At 33.2% G+C, this 18,168-nt stretch overlaps 1 protein-coding gene across 3 annotated transcripts in view; it reads right to left on the bottom strand.

Moving 5' to 3' along the window:
- LOC135841412 (E3 ubiquitin-protein ligase RNF19A-like) overlaps positions 1-18,168 on the bottom strand; it is a 142,317-nt gene that overhangs the window by 56,501 nt on the left and 67,648 nt on the right. For 2 of the 3 annotated variants that reach the window (XM_065358353.1, XM_065358354.1), the window contains exon 3: positions 12,179-12,300. In XM_065358353.1, coding sequence (XP_065214425.1) covers positions 12,179-12,300 — 122 coding nt within the window. Of the gene's footprint in view, positions 1-1,306; positions 1,459-12,178; positions 12,301-18,168 lie in introns of those variants that run through there. The other variant, XM_065358356.1, reaches the window with a different exon arrangement.

Here is an 18,168-nt window from a genome sequence, read left to right on the forward strand (position 1 = left end):
CTTAAATGTTCAAATTATTTCAAAAGTTCGATTTTTATTACAGAAGTTCAACTCATTTTAAATTTGAAGTTCCGTTATAAAAGTTCGGCTTCTTAAAAAAAATTTTCTGCGTCCATTTTAGAAGTTCAGATTTCATTTTAAAGGTCCAAGTTTCATCTCAAATGTTTGAATTTCATTTCAAGAGTTACAACTTTTACTTCAAAAGCTCAACTTTCCCACTTTTATTTCAAAAATTCAACTTCCAGTAAAATTTATTTAAATGCTGCAGAAAAATTGAGTAAAATTCAAAGACAAAACATCCAAAATTTCAGTTTTTTTCTAGTCGAACTAAAACTTGAGCACTCCTAGAGAATATTTCAACACCCCTTCCTCTCCACTGCAAGTTCAAAATTATAAAATATACATAATTTGAAAAGAAAAAAATTCACGAAAAATGATAATTTCAGGAAATAAAACATTTTTCATCAATTTTCTGAAGAATTCATAAAAATAACCAGAAGTACATATTTCAGATTCCCAGAATAGTCGAAAAAAAATTGTTGAGAAAATTTTCACAGTGGTTTGGTCAATTTGACGCTGCTGTTGAATAATTTTCTGGCCATCTTTTGTTTCAGTTCAATAAAAATAAAAATGTCTTTCATATGAAATATGAAATTTTGAAATTGTGTTTGAAGGGAGAGGAAAAGTCTTTAAAGTCACAAGAAAGAAAATTTTCGTCAGACCCCATCAAATTGAGATCTTAATCGAAAATTGATTCGTCCTAATGAACGACAAAAGCGCTACTTTCCCTCCTTCCTTCTCCCCATTTTCTTCACTCCACCTTCTCCCTCCCCATGCATGCTAAAAAAAAAACAATTAACGCAATTTTTTCCATCATTTCATAAGCGAATAAAAAAATCTAAAATCCTGCAAACCAAATTAACGACATTATTTCTCACCCCCCCCCCCACACTCAAAAAACAAATCACCATGCTTCGTCCACAGGAAATTTACTGCCTTTCTAAGATTTTCTAATTTAAAAAAAAATCTGATTAGATTAACAAACCGCTAATTTCAGCTAATAAGAATTTTTAATTACATCATGTAAGTAACTACCTCTCTAATTTGAGAAAACCAAGGCAAATTGACTGTACAAATGCAAAAAAAAAAAAGTAATTTAAATGTAGAAAAAAAATGACCAAGTTCTAATTGCACAAATTAAAGTTTAAATAAATAATAAAATTCCTAAGTAAACAAGTACGAATTACACAATTTCTTTTCCCACCAACTCTATACCACAATTAATCTACATGTACGAATAAATTACCTTCCGTTTAGAGGATTTCTTTTTACGACGTTTGCTCGCTGATTGATCACCCGAAGTACAAGTACACATTTTAACTCACAGACAATTAAATCACTTTGAAAATTTCAGAACAAAATTGTACGTAAAATACGACCACGTAAGTAATCTTTTGCGACCACAATGACTGTTGCATTCAGTACAAACCACTGCCAGCTGCCTACCACAAACACCACTTGATGCAACACGAAATTGCATGATGCAAGTCAAAGCACTAGATCGATCATCAGTTCATCACTAAGTACCAATATACAGCGAACCTTCAGAACCATGGATCCACAATATGACTCATTTAAACCACACATGGAAATAAACACCACCGAAATACAATAAAACAAAAGTTACGTATAAAAACGTCTTATTGCTTAGTTTTAAAACATTTCACACAAAATATACAATTCGAGCTGCCTCTTTTTTTCAGTATAGTAACATAAAACCGTCGATAAATTTGGTCGCTTTAGCCTTTTTTTTACCCCTCCGACTTGAAATGGTGGCGTCTCGACTCTCGAGTTGAAACTCACTCGTACACAGCTATTTTTTCCCATCTCGTATATACTTATTTATACGAATACAATTGTTCGTCGAATTTCGAAATTCAGTTCACGTAGAAAGTTTTACCCATTCGAGAAACCCACCCTGCTGTTCTCCTTCTGCCTCAACATATATATCCCGATCTGGTGTCGGAATTTCGATAAAACATGCTAATAAGTTGTTTGTAAAAAGTTCGACCCGATGCCAGAAATTGCCGATACGTCGAGTGAGAATACTTTTAATCCGGCAAATCGAGGCATAAGAGGGAGGAAAAAATTATAAGAAATAGGTCAAATCCGACTCAAAATATACCGTACTTTCCTTATCGAAGATCTAAGCAGTATTTGCAAATCGAATCACATTCAGACCTTTTTCAAGCGAAAAAAAGACGAACTGCGAAGTTTTTCGACAGCGACATCTTCTTAAAGAGAATAAAAACACGAAAAAAAATGTAATAAAATGAAAGAAAAAATTGCGAAGAAATGGAAATTTGTTTTTATTTACATTTGCCTACAGTTTCATCTTTAACCGAGGCCTTTCGATTTTATTAGAAAATTTTTACAAACTTTTGTTATTCTAAATTTAAGAAAACCAACACTTTTGGAGTTTAATTTAGATGCGGAGATCTGCACAGTATAGAAGGGAAAGTTTCTTCTTTAACAAAACTTCGAATGTTTCGCCATCAAATTAGTATAACTTTCGAAGTGAAATTTCCCAGTTTTGAGGAAAATTAAATTACAGATTCAAAATTGCGTGTAAAATTTTCGAAAGTTGAAAGCTCTGCTTTTCAAATACATAGCTTATCTCTTTAAACCTTGGGGAGTACGTAAATTCGAAATTATGTTAAAAGAATTTAATCCGCAAATTTGCTTTAAAATTTCGAAATCCTTCGAGTGAGGGAGAGAAGCGGAATTCATAATTCCACTAAAAAATGAGAATTGAAAAACATGGCATAAGAAAAAAATTTACGTTTATCGTTTATGTAATATTATTCAGACTGGTGAGTTCACAAATTTGAGAAATCCATAAAACAATTGATACAAATGCATGGCACGTCATTTTCAAAATTTTGCAGCGACGTTGATTTAAAATGGCCTCTCATGAATCCTCATTTTTTTAAACAAATGTCCCTAAATCATTGAAAAACTGAAGATATTCTGGGGAAGGAAGGACTTAAAAAATTTTGCACATCCATCAAAGCTACCCAGATACGTTTTCAAAGATTCTGAGTCGAATTTCCAAAATTTCACTCTCGCATTCAGCTTGAAAACAGATATTAGGAGAGAATCCAATATCAGAATAAAAAAATTGATTACCATCATACTTCACACATGGATTTTTGAAAATATCAATTCAAATTTGAAAGTTTCTCATTTCAAAATCAAAACAAGCTAAACAATTTTCACCTATAATGATTTAAAAAATTTTAAAAACAAAAGTTGAAATCGTATTATATTTTTTTTTTTGGCATGACAGCAAAAAAATATGGTTTTTAGGAAAGATTAAGAGATACTAGATCACTTTTTGATAAATTATGTAGACCGAAACTCAAAGAAAGGCAAGGGAGGAAATTCAAACTCAAAACGTTCAATTATCTACTCAGTTAAAGTACGAAAAAAAAGTTTTTCCGCCTCACGAGTTCATCTGTTGAATCGATTATGCGCTTCCCAAGTAAAGGGGAAGCTAATGTAGAATCAAAATTTCCAAAAATTAACGACCAGACACCAAAACTCTACGATTTTCAAATTACAACTTCATTTTTTCTGATTTGTTTTGCCCAAAGAAATGAAAAGGATCTTTCAGGAAGGAGAAAACTCCCAAAAAATTTCAAAATTACAAACAAATAGACCTTTTGATGAGCTCATATTTGATTCAAATTTTTTTCAAGATGGGAGACACAGGGCAGTTTACATTAAAAATTTCAACTACTCATCGCAAATTCAAGGATCTTATAGAACTAAAGATTTTCACATCAGGAATTTTTACAGTAATTCTGCAAAAAAAAAAAAATGAATAAATTCAATTTTTCTAATAATTTTTTAGTTTTTTCAAAGTTTACGAAGCATACTTTTTACATGACCATTGAAAGGTTATTTTCAGATTGAGCACAGGTAATTTCGAGAATCTCTGTCCAATAACGTGTAAGTAATCCTGCAATTACATATAAACACCCTCCCCCCCCCCCCAGGTCTCAATTTTACCGGCTTTTCGAGACCTACTTTTGATATGAGTAATAACTACTTATATAGAAGAGTGTATTTAGAAAAATATGGTTTTTTGATTTTTTATGTTTTTTTTTTTTTTTTTTTTAACAATTTACATTAGAAAAAAAATGTTCAAAGCAATGGCGAAAATGACTTCAGAACGCAATAGTAAACGAAAAATTACCAAAATAATTCCCATTTTTTGAAATTTTAAAGATTTGTTTTTAAAATTGGAACTAAAAAAAAAATACATTTTAATTTCCAAAAACAAAAAAACAAAAAACAAAAAAAGAAACTCTATGGCAGTTAAAATATAACTAAAGTAGTCTCCAGATTTACAGCTGTCTAATCACAATCTTCAAGATTTCATGAAATTTTTTTCAAAAATTGAGGCCCTAAAAATATATTTTTTTTGCACAAAAAGTCAAAAGTAGGCCTCAAAACTAAAAATCTTGTGAATTGGTTTTTGGCCAATTTTTTGTCAAATGTGGCTCTCCAAAAATCCTATTTTCTCCAATGGTATTTAAATTGGACCTCCAAACGTGCATTTTGAGATGTAGATACAGGTCTTGACATTTTTTCATCAATTCGTACAATTTTCGAGCTACCTACATATTTTGACAATTCTGATTTTTGAAAATTTGTGACAGCTCATTGAGCCGTTATAATATTCGCATTGGATTATTTTAAGGTCCTCTTAATCCATAAAAAAATAATCCTGATCCAAATCAGTCCCCCATGAAAGGTTCCTTTATAAACGTGAATAGAAAATTTCTGCTTTTTTGGGTCTTCAAGTCTATTTCTTTGGGGTATACTTTCCTTAAAATATCCGAAACTTTCAGTCCAGGACCAAGGACCACAAATAAGGGAAAAATTTGAAATTTTCTCAAAGCATAGAATAATTAAATAACAAAATCTATGATTTTCAGTATCTCACAAAACCATTTTGAAAACAAATAATTTCACCGAACAAATAAAAGGAATTTCGGAGAGTGGAAATTTCTCAAAACATTTGCGTCAAGTGTCAAAACATCGAGGTTTTCCATCCATACTTAGTGAAGCTAATGACATTACATAGTCTGAATGGAAAAATCACTCGAACGTAATCGTATAACTTTCTCAACGATCTTTATCGATAATGACAATGAAGAAATAATATGGCCGTTTCAAAAGGTGGCAGGTAGGTACCTATAGGTAAGGTACCAAATACAACAAGAACAAAAACAACAACAACATGTTACAAGTGTTTAAAAAAGCATTATACGAAAAATTTCTACTCGGTTGATCATCGCTGTCATAATTGTTCGGCATATGTTTCCCATAATGTAATAAACAACGTGTGTATAGAGAACTAGAAGGTATTATGAATGAACACAGCGCAGCAGTACGAAAAAGCTATACAGACGAGATAAAAATCTAGAATGTGCGACGTTTCGCGAAACAATAAACAATACTCGTTATGTATTACGATGACTGGAGACGAGTACTTACGCTAGAAAAGATACACATGCATCATAGATCCAGAGCCTGGTTAATAATACATTATTACCAGAAGTTGCGCGATTATTTGAAGCTACATTAAGGCGACCAAGTGGGCAAAAATTTCGTGATTATCGCTTATTACGATATGTACGTCGATCCCAGAGAGATACATCTCTATAGAGTTGGGTATATGAGAAATTTCCAATGACAATAATGACTCGTCTGTTTGGAAAAAAAGTTCGAGTTTTGTAATAAATACGTACGTAAGGTGCTGCAGTAATCGGTATGTTCGCAGAACAGTTTTCAGATAGGTACTTAAACTATAGTCGAGAGCCAAATAGAGAAATACACATATCGAACGATATAGCGACCATCCATTTCTTATTTTTACACCGGCATTAAAAACTTTTATGAAAGTATCAAAAAGAATATAAAATTTTCAAGTATCGAATTCGCGTCACGTTCAAAAGTTATTTATAAAATAAATGGCTGGTGTTTTAATAAGACACGATGGCGGTCGCCGGTCGTCGGTCGTCGGCTTACCCGGTCCGAGACAATGGGTTTTTTAGTCGCGTGGCTCGATGGTCTCTTTTTCTCTCTCACGTTGCTCGTATCTCGAGATGACATTTATTTTCACCCTAAGTTGCCATCATGCTTCGTCCTTTGCAGCATATACTTATTCGAGACCATGTATGTGTCACGGATATGGATAAATTCTACCCGAAATATGGATAAATTAACGATATTAAGGATGATATTTTTGCATATCTACCTATTCTACTCTACGTGGATCACCGTATAGACCCGCAGAACGTTTCGCTACGGCTACATACACCACACGTACATATTTCGTAAATCTCTCTTAAAAAGCTCTCTCCAAGGTTCGTGCATCTTCGGCCTTACGGTTGAAAAATTGATCATCGTTTATAAACAACGCCACACGCGTGGGATATGTTTAATGAATAAAATTATGCAAATTTTACTCTCTTTCTCGCTCTTACTCTGGCACGCGGAGCCGAATTTAGAATTTTACTATTCAAATTATTTGTACATGAAACTGGAGCAGCAAGGTGCCGCCAATGGCGTCGATTCGATGCCGAGCGTATTTTTCGATTCTCCTACGACAACCAACTACCAAGACGAAGAAACGAGAATAATGCCAGCGTGACGTATGCAAAAGCCGAATAAATTTCACCATTCTAGAATGCTTTTTACGTGATCTATACGAATGAGGAGGATTCAAAAGGTGTAAGACAAAAGATTACGTGTGTATCTTTACAATGTATATACCATTGTACTCGCAAGATTTCTCTTTTCAATCTGTGAACCAGAAAAAAATACAAAAAATTGTACCCAATGAGACAGTTTCATATTGTCAAATCATTTAAAAGTTGCACGATGAGTCATTGATGTTTTCAAAATGTTGCATGTGATAAGACAAGAGGTCATCGAACATCATCGAATGGTGCTAATCGAAAATAGGGCATTTTTAGGGTGGAGGAGAGACGAAGAAGGGAATTTTTACTTTGTAAATATGTACATACGTAGACGTACATCTCCACCTCCTCGAGAGTTTTGAAAACCATTCATTTTGAATTATCCCTCCTCAAAACACAAAGATCCTTAGGCCTTGGGTTTGCAAAATTTGTCATCGATTAAATAAAGACTTTGAAAAAAAATGGATAATAAAAAAAATTGTCGAGGAATGATTTAATATGAGACGTACATATTTTTCCAAAATGTAAATTTCTTTCCCAGAGGTACGTATTTTTTTTCTAATGAAATTTAATAAGAACTGACGTTCGAGGTTCGACTTCGAATTATAATAAAAATTTCGTACAGATCGGAATTAAGCGAGTGGGTAGCAAGGTCACACGAAGCTGGATTAAAATTTACTTTTTCGTTAAATTCATCTGGAGGGAAAAAATAATGAAAGTTTTCAGATGACTTCAACGAGACGTGATACAAATTTCATGATTATATCGAATCCCTTCGAGAGTAAAGTTGGAAAATTTCCAGCTACATCGAAACAAAATTTTCGACATATTTTCAGCTTTTGTTATCCCAATAGTCGAAAAAATTAGTTTAAAATGAAGTCGTATTAAATCATTCGATATGTACTCATTTGCTCAACACTTTCGGGACTATAGAAATTCTAAAAATATGTCGAGGATGAGTTCCCTCAAGTCATTAAAACCCAGCAAAATAGAAATTGTATCTACTTTAAATGGAAATTTTTTCGAACTGGACAGAAGAGAAATTCCCAAAACATATGAAAAGAGTGGTTGGAGGGGGGGGGGGGTTTGACAAAAAATGAGGTTGAAAAAAAAATATGAAACTTCATGTAAATTAATGATTAGTGAACAGCAAACAAAACATCAAAATGAAGTACGATAAGTATTAGTACAGAAGAAAGAGGAGATGAGGGAAGGAAAGAGGTAATGACAGATGCGAACGAAACGACATGAAAACAAAATATGTATCACTATGTAAATTTTTTTGCACCTGTTTAGCAAACAGATGAATACAATTTTGACGAAAAAAAAATCATGCACGAGTACTTGATGGGTGTTTCATAATAAGTATGTATTGAGAATTGCCCGGGTTCATTTTTTTTAATAAGTAGGTAAGTTTTCTCATCAATAGTCTACTATGCTTGTCTGCCAAGCAGTCTACCTCCGTAGCCGTACCTTACCTACATTTATATGTATTTGACATTTTGTCTGTGTCTAAAGCATACAGTATTCATTCACCGATGTTGTTCGCCTCTACAGAGCGTTTTTCAATTTCAAATACTACTGTTGGGTTTATCTGTTCAAGGTCGTTTGCGGTTTCAAACATTCAATTTTTGGCAAATACGTGCCAATTGGTATTTATCTTAATGTGTAGTAAACAGGCAAACGATTGTGAGGTGTATAGTTTTTAAACAACGTGATATCTGAGTTATGAATTTTAATGAATATTATTTTTTCATGGGGTATTCCATGGAAAATCTTTTTTTTTTTTATGGAACTAGGTACGTGTTTTCTACGGCAAGAAGGAATATTTGATTAATTTTCGAGGAAAAGAAAAGCTGCAGCAAGGAAAGATGGGGAAATCAGTCATTATCGATGTTTTCAATTTGTTTACAGTTTTCTATTAAATTTGCAATACTCAATGAAAAAAATCAAGAGTTCATTGACACGAGTCCCTACCAGGAAAGTGTGACTCCAAACAAATAACTTACAATTTCATCTGAATTTTTTTTGGTTGAATAAGACCAAGAATAAAATATAACTTGACTTCTTGAAATTCCTTCTAGCTTTTTTGGTCTTCAAACTCGGTTCTAAAATTTTGAAGTTCTCAAAAGGATAAAAAAAAATTATTCGCGAATACTTCTCGATGTGTTTCCCGTCTCGTTTAGTCGTTTATTCCAGTTTGCAGCATTTTCATAGAAGTTGAAAACAATCATAAGACCAAGCAAAAGTTTTTTGAAATGCGTCATCATTTTTTTCAACTCCCCCCGAAACCTTCAAAAAAAATCCAAACAAAATGACGGTTTGTTTGTTTGAACCCTCCCCCCTTTTGAAAAAAAAAAGAAATATGATAAAAAATTGATTCCTCAAAAATAAAACTGAAAACCAAAAATGAAAACCTTGAGATGAAGGATATTTTATTTTTACATTGAAGAAAATCGTTGACAATTCATTAACAATTTTGAATTTTCAGGGGAAATATTTTCAAATTTTTTTGGGGAGGAGAGGCGCGAGCCGGGGTTGGGGTTGCGGAGCAGCCCAGGGGGCGGAACACCCTAGTATTTCATTATTTTTGCTTGAAATCAGAATTGTGAACAGTGCAAAAAAAACACTTTCGTTTTTCAGCACTTTCAAAGAGAGCGTGGGGTAATTTTTGGGTAAAAAGCAAAACTTTGCAATTTCTGAAAAAAAGGCAAGATTAAGGTTCTTTTGGCAACTGCTGGCAAAAAAACGAGAGTTCTGGCTCATTTTTGGAAAAACGTGAGATCTTTTGATACCTAATTTTTAGCAATGATTGAAAATTTTCGATTATTTTCAGGAAAAAGCAAAACATTGATAATTTCTTAGCGTTTTTTGGGATGAAAGCCAGACTTTTGAGACAACTTTTGAAAAAAAATGACTGAAATTTTTCATTAAAAGTTTTAAGCAGTTTAATGCCAAAAAATATGACTTTTTGACAATCCTGACAAATAGGCGAGATTTTAAGCTATTTTTTTCTTTTTTTTTTTACCATTTTCAGCAAAACAGTGAAGATTAGACAAATGATCATCTTTTATTATTATTAAGGGCGTTTGTCATTTCAGAGTTCAGATTTAAATAAAAAAAGACATTTATATCTTCACAAAATGCACAAAAAATATAATCAACTTTCACCGTTTCAGTGGTCCTCATTCTTTTATGCAAAAAAAAAAGGCGCACATTCACCAACACAAATGTCAATAAAGATAAAATATGAAAACGGAGGAATCAGTGACGTTGGTCGTCCTAACCTTGCAAAGAAGTTTCATTTTCGATTCGTTAAATGTGATATCTGTGTTTCTGGCTATGGCACTTGAAACACAGCGAGCCCCAAAATAAAGTCTCACAAAATTTCAAAATGAAAATGCAAGACTCCAACCGTATTTTTGGCACAACATTTTTCAAACATTTCGAGACTTCTTTTTGAGAGGTGGCGAAGCGGTTAAAATTTTATAGGTATACGTTAACTTGTTACTTGCCAATGTTTTCGGACATTCCTAATTTTTTCAAGGAAACGATGGGTTCTAAAAAAAATCAAGTTGATTCCTTAAGAATTACTTTTGAAAAGGGGGAGAGATAGCATTTTTCTGTTCTTTGAACTTATTATTCATAAGGTTCTATTTTTTCCGCCACATTTTCCAAAATCAGAAACAGTCAATTTTTGGAAAAGTTGTCAAAGAGTGTCAATTTTTTATGGAAAAACTTTCAAAAAAAGGTTAATTTTTGATAAAAGTGTCAAAAAGGGCCACTTTTTGCCAAAATTGTGAAACATGTTCTTGCCAGAATTGTCCAAAAAATCAAATTTTCAAAAATTTACGTTTTTGTCAAAACTGTCAGAGAGTGTCAATTTTTGACGAGTTGACGAAAAGTGATAATGCTTTTTCGTCGATATTCTCAAGCAGTTAGTTTTTGATAAAGTAGTCAAATGGTTGTGATTTTCGCCAAAATTGCTAAGAAATTCGTGCCTTTCTTGTCAAAACGTTCAAAAAGCATTGATCTTTGCCAAGCCTACCAAATAGTCCTCTTTTTGTTTCAAATTTTGCCAAACAACGCGAAATTGCTTAAAAGCTTCTTTTTCTGTCAAATTTTATTCCCCTCCCCATTCCTCAATTTTTTCAGTTTTTATGGCAATTTTTCGATATTTTAAACATTTTTACAAAAGAAGTCCTGTACCTACTTGATCAATTCTTTATGGCATTTTTGCAAAAATCTCAAACAAAATCAATTTTATAACAAACGTTGCAATTTTTATGGCGTTTTTGAAATTTTACATGAAAAATAAACATTTTTTTTGGAACAAAATCACGAGAAGTAAAACTGTAGAGTTAAATTTGTGATTTATAGTGTTTTTTCAAAATTTGGATGCAATCAACAGTCGATGAGGTATCAGCTGATAGCGGTTGGCTAGAAAAATTGAGTTGGAGAGGATAGTTCAAACTCTCAAATCAATTTTTTGGTTCACATCCAAAATCCATATTTAAAATTTTCATTTTGCAAAATTTTTAAGCAACCGTTTCTTCGATTTTATGGTAAAGAAATTTTGAAAAAACAACTGGTATCTCAGTCGGCAGACAAATCATTATAAAGTCAAATAATATTCATTTCATTTGTATCTCAATACTAAAAATGTAGTTCAAGGTAGACAAAATCTAACACCAGATCATTCCGATCACTGATTTAAATCACTTTTCATCTCCTACTGAGGTCTACGATAACAATACCCATGTTTAGAATAAACCTGCACCGTTTAATTCAACCTTAGCCCTAATATCTCAACACCATTCGATAAAATTACACGTAATTTAACTCCACACAGCATTACAAATTGAAGAAAACATTTTAAAAAACTGACCTCTTCATCGCTTTCATCTGTTATCGCCATCGTCTGGACGATAATTTTCAAAACACACCATTCGAAAAATATTCGCACACGCCGCATCGAACACAACTACAGAGCAGAACGAATTTTCATAAACGTTTATCAAATTTTCACATTTGTTCGCAGCCCAGCGCGGCGGTAAGTACGAGTACGATTAAATGAGCCAGCTCGATATCCAATACCGCCATATATCGGATTAAAATATACCCATTTGCCGATGAAATTGTTACAATGTTAATCGAAACAATTCATCGTCATAGAACACCCACCATTACATATTCTAATCCCGGCTAAAATTCATTTTAATCGAATCGAATTTCGCCTGCTCGTATTTCGCAAGCTAACTGGGGAATTGATGGCAGCAGCGTGTACTCGTGTGGATCGTATTGAAAATTCAAATGTGTACACCGCCGTACGAACAAGTACTCGATAACACTAAACGTACAAGATACTCGTAGATATAGGTAATTCTCTGCGTAGTACTTACCCGGCCCACTTTACCATCGGTGAGAAATTTATTACAGGCTGACTTTTCGGAATGATTCGAGGCATCTTTTTCTTCAGTCGAAATGCCTTTTTCTAATTCATTCAGTTCTGCCGTCGAAGTACCTGTTAGAACATATAACACACGAGGTCTAGGTTAATTAATTCTCGTTATTTTTAAACGCTTCATTGTGCTGGTTAAACAACGCACTTGGGTAAACTAATGACAAACCGCGAAAAGCCCTTTAATCGTGGCTAAACATAAACATACGAGAGTATATTATGCGGTTACCGTACATATTATTGTATTACGTAACAGTTACACACAATCGTACAACGACCTAGGTGAAGGTTGCCAATTCAGCGAATATTTTCCAAAAAAGAAAAAAAAATTACCTCTTATAAACCTTGAATAAAAATGGTAACGATAATTCAATATTTTTAGCGCAGGTACACAAATCATACACATGTAAAAGTTTAATTAACGAGTCGACGAAAGAAAGAGAGAGAAAATGAAAACAATTTGAAGCGTAGCAGTAATAAGTACACTATAATAACATGTAAAATGCAAAGATGCAACCTATTAATTATCGAACGTTACAATTCAACTTAAAAGAAACTTCATTATCGGTGTAATATGAGAGACGAAATTCAATCAACGCGTTTTGTGGGTTCTCTTTTCAAGGTGCCAATGAAATCAAATTAATATTATACAAACGAGTTAATACGTTTCGATATAGGTAAGTTCATTTTTATTCCATTGTGTAATCATCTGGGTATAGCCATTTTATTATTATTTCTCCGCGCATTAATATATTGTTTTAATATAAAATGAGCGCAGTCGAAATGAGAAAAAAAATTGCAACCTTGATTTAACTCGAGGGTAACTTCGATCGTCTTGATCATCATTATCAGCATATTTTTTTAAATAATGCACCTTGCACATTCGTACATTAAAGTAATACCAAATCATCGTCTTACTTTGAAAAACTCGAATAAAAGTCAGATAATAATGAGAAATTTTGAGCGATTAACGGATTAAAAACGCTTTTATGACCGACTTCGAGGTCTAAAAAGAACAAGGTGACCGCTACATAGAGTACAAAATTGACCTTATTTATCGTATTTTTTGAATACTTTTCGGTCTCAATTTTAAGAGGATCCCATTTTTTACTTTGAAATCTGTTTGTAAATTTTTGATGAAAAATCGAGTCGAAAAAATCAAATTTCGAAACATTGAACGAAACAATTGTGAAAAATCATGAATTGAGAGGCAGTTCAGCTCGCTATAAATATAAATCTGAGATTTCTAATAGTTTTTTTTTGGGGGGGGGGGGGGGGTTAAACCATTGAAAACATATGAACTAACATGTACATACATTGACCACTCCATAAAATTTTTTAACAAAAATCATGTGTTTAAAATAATTTTTCGATTCGAACGGAAAAGTCGTTGATTGTGAATCCAATTCCATATTATTTGTATTGGGATTGTCTGGATTGGTCGAAAGATCAGTTATTTTTCATTTTTGAGTCGTCGATTAATTTAAATTGAGATTGATTCGTCTGCAAGATTGTCGATCGTCTTTCAATACTTATTGATAGACTTTTTATTATTTTGACTGAACTGAATAGAATTGATGTGTTTCATCAACACATTTTTTGAGCAGTTTTGAATGATTTTAAGCCCCAAATTGAGTCAATTTTGAGTAACGTTATGCGATTTATCAAAATGGGTCACATAAAGAAAAAATCCAGTGTTGTAATTAAAATAAAATATTATTTTTAACGTCTTGAAAATTTCTAATGTTAGGAACTTATCGTAAACATAACTGGCTTATCAACTCCTTTCTTGAATTTTTAGTTCAATATGCTTTTTGGTATAACTAACTAGATTTTCTCACTACGTGACCCTATTTGATAGGTCGTAAGACATTTTTTCAAAAATCTCGAAAATTATGAGTCTTTTTTATGGGTTTAAAATTCATCAAAAATCTTCTCAAACACTTCTGTCAAAATATCTGAATTTCTCGCACAATTGTAATTCATTTTACATCCATCAAATATTTACTATTCACCTGCCCTAAATTACAACAAACAAGACTATCGCATCCAAATAAACCCAAATTCAATGACTATCCCAGAGGACCCTTCTGAAATCCAAAAATTCATAACTCTACTTTTAAAAAAACACCAACCGAATAAACCAAATCTAAACCCCTTTCTTCACGGGTGTAATAATCATGCAATTATAAACACCCCCAAAAAATTACCCAATTTGTAGGTTCAGGAATCATGATCACTTTTTATTAATTGTACGAGAATTCATTTTTACATACTTGAAATGGGAGGGGGGAGGGGGCTTCAAAATTCAACTTGGTTCAATATATTGAAGTACAAGCAAAATTACCTGCCCTTCGGGCAGGGAATATATAGAATACGTGTACACTCATAGTTGATGAAAAATGATAAAAAATTGATAATTTTTGACATTTTTGTCATTTTTTGGCTACATTGTAAAATTTGAGATTTCATCCTAAGGTCCATTTCTCCTGGACGAATTCCGGATGGCATTTTTGAAAATCCAAAGTCCAGTGGACCATATCTACCTTCCAACATGAGTCTATAGTCAAAATTAGAAATTGTGCAATTTGAATCTCAGAAATGAATCGCGAATCAAACTTTGAATCGGATTCAGAATCAGACTCTGAATCGTATTCAAAACAAAAGTGAATCGTTGTAGTTGAATCGCAGCATCTTGATTAAATTTTTATTATCAATTTACCCATCTTTCCAATAGGTGGGTTCTGGTTCAAGTCATTTTGTAGCCTCCATCGATTTTTTAAAAATTTTTAGATCCTTCAGCAGATTTTTGAAATTTGAAATTTCCACAGAATTTCATCAAATGGATTTAGAAAGCCAAAATTCAATCTGCAAACTAATTTCAATACCCTGTGAAATCTAGTGTAAGTGCTTTCAACTCGTTCTAAGCTTCTAGTTCCTTCAAGGTTGACATACACGAAATTATAGGGGAAGTTATTGATCAGATAGACCTCCCTTGCCAAATTTGTTAAATCTCGACAAAGTCGTTAAGTTTTGCAAATTTTTAGTCTCAATAAAGGGGTTTATTTACCAGAAAAAAAATGTTTTTTTTTGTTACTTCTAGAAGTATGGAATTTTGAGAGCCTTTGCCCTAAATTTGATTGGGTCTTTTTGCTTACGTTTTTTAAAACTGAAATATCTACAATAAATCACTTGAATTTTGAAATTTTCAAGCAAAAAAAAATGAAATTCTTCCCATAACAAAAACATTGTTCTTTCCATTATCAAAATTAAAATTTCCAAATTCCATCTTCCTATATATGAGATGAGGGCAAGATTAGCATTTTACCTACATCAAGGCAACTTGGCAATTTTTAATTCAAAATTTCCTGGATTTAAACTGATTTTACACTGGACAATGGACATTCAAAAAAATTAGACCATTCTGGATATATTTATCAAATTTCTTGTATGTATTTAAACTGGTTTTATGCAAATGCAAGGTGTAAAAATAATGACAATCAAAAAAAAATCTAACCACTGGGGTATACTTATCAAATTTCATGTTTTGAAACTGAGTTTTATGCAAGGAGTAAAAATTCCAAATTGACTAAGTTAAAAAAATTAGAGTTGAAGAGATATGATTGGCCAATGAGCTCACCCATACTTTTCGAGTTTCTTCAGGAATAGATCCACCTTCGATCTACTATTCTCAAAGTACCTATGTTAAAAATTGAAGCTGTGATGATTTGGCCAATGAGTTCACCCATACTTTTCGAGTTTCTTCAGAAATAGATCCACTTTCGATCTACTATTCTCAAAGTACCTATGTTAAAAATTGAAGCTGTGATGATTTTGTAAAATGCTTAGCAAATCGGAAATATTCGGCGGCGAAATGAAAGCTCTTGATGACGTCATCTTCGTGACGTCATAAAAACTTTGAAGCTTAATTGCAGCTTTTTAAGGACACTAATCGCAAAACGAATTTCAGTAAAACCATCTACGCATCACGCTGAACATTTTGAGTATTTTTTCACAATTTTCCATCCAGCCGTTTTGCAGTGATTGCGTGACAAAGAAAACACCACTTCAATTTATTAAGTTGCGTGACAAAGAAAACACCACTTCAATTTATTAAGTAGATTACATATGTGCCGATACATGATTTAGTTTTTCACTGCCGGATGTGTTTGATTAGAAGGGGCACATTTTGAAAATATTCAAAGTGAGTTCTGTGCTTTTTACATGCAAAAAAATTGGGGAGAGGGAGGGGAGGTTCATGAGTTTAGGAACCAAAAAATCGATATTCTAAAACTGATGAATGTCATTTTTACAGAAGAAATTGTCAAAAATGGGGCTTTCGTATTTTTCGAATTTGATTTGTGGGGTGTTGACCAAAATTTGGGACCATTCGATCATTTCTGTGCTTTTATGAATATAGGGCACCAAAAAATATATACCCCGAAAACGTCATACAGTTACAGAAAAAGTCGTCAAAAATAAGAGTTTTTGAATTTTTCATTTGGAGGGAGGGGGTGATTGCCAACCCCCTTTGCTACCATTTGGGCCCATTTCCGGCTCCTAAGGGGCTTTTAGGGCCCTCTCTAGAAATCTAAAAATAACAAGGGTCCATATTCGGCACACTTACACCTCACGTGACGCTGAGTTGCACTATACTTTCACATAGGAAGATACTTATCTAACGAAGAATTGAAGAATTGACCTCCCTTGATCATTTTCATTTCCAACTTACAAAGAAAACGTTCAAAATCGCACGAATAATATTTTTTTGGAACCATTTCATTCAGTTCTTCTGAATCAGTTTTTTTTTTCAATAAAGTGAAACAGAATCGAAGCCATCAATTTGGAATCTTGAATGGAATTCGAAAAGGAAGGAAAGAGAGGTAAGGCTTGATATTGAAAAATTCACTTTTTGAAATTCTAATTTTAATAAACGATAACATCAAGTTCAGAGGTTGCTGATCAGTGATCACAAATTCGACAACAGATCTGAGTTCATTGCAATTGGACGGGAGGGGGGGGGGGTTGAATAATTCCGCATTAATTTAAAATTTTAACTTCTTCCTCAATTTTTCCGTAAGTTGAATACCACTGTAGAAAATTCGAGAAGTTACGAATCTATTCAATTCCTTTCAAGTCGCCTATAGATTTGATGAAATAAAACCCACGCTGCTGGAAGAATATCTCATTACGTCGTCGTATTTTTCTCAACAAAAACGTATCTAATCCTTGTTAATTGACCCAAAACGTAAATACGAACCGTAGATGGTGCGTTAAAACGCCATCGATACTGGAGGGTAAAAATTTCCATTCGTTTGAGTTAGTCAACTAATGATAACGGATTCTCAAAGTCACAGGTCTGAGGTCTGAGGGGGGGGGGGGGTGGATAACGATAAACAATCTACAAAATGACACAATAACGAAGAAAATGAAGCCTTCGGGTGCGGTATGTCGACATCTTGACTATCTTTGCCTTTGCGTACCTTCCTACGTAAATTCAACCAAAATACGCAGTTGTTGTAGTAGGTAATACAGACTGTAGAGATAGGAGTCGCGAATAAATTTCAGTACTTAGAAGACGTGATAGAGAAAATGGAGAAGAGAGGGAAAGCGAAATCCTCGAGACGTATGGAAGAAAAGGTTTCTCGGTGTTGGATTTTAATTGAGTCTGCGCTCGGAGCCTTTATCGCGTTTCAATTGCTGTTTAATTATTCGTTTGGATTTGCGGTCCGGGCTGAGTTTTTAATTAAAGTAGGGAAATGTTGTTGCGAAATAATACCTACAACAACAATGAGAAAACAACGCAGCGAAATTAAAAAACACCAGCTTTTGCTCGACTCTGAGCCAATCGAATGGTACTATCTAATCGCGCGATCGGATGATAAAGATGAAAAAATTCTCTATACGTAGATTAGATATAGGTAGAGGTAC

This window comes from Planococcus citri, chromosome 3 (assembly GCF_950023065.1).
Source record: "Planococcus citri chromosome 3, ihPlaCitr1.1, whole genome shotgun sequence".
NCBI classification, from domain to species: domain Eukaryota; kingdom Metazoa; phylum Arthropoda; class Insecta; order Hemiptera; family Pseudococcidae; genus Planococcus; species Planococcus citri.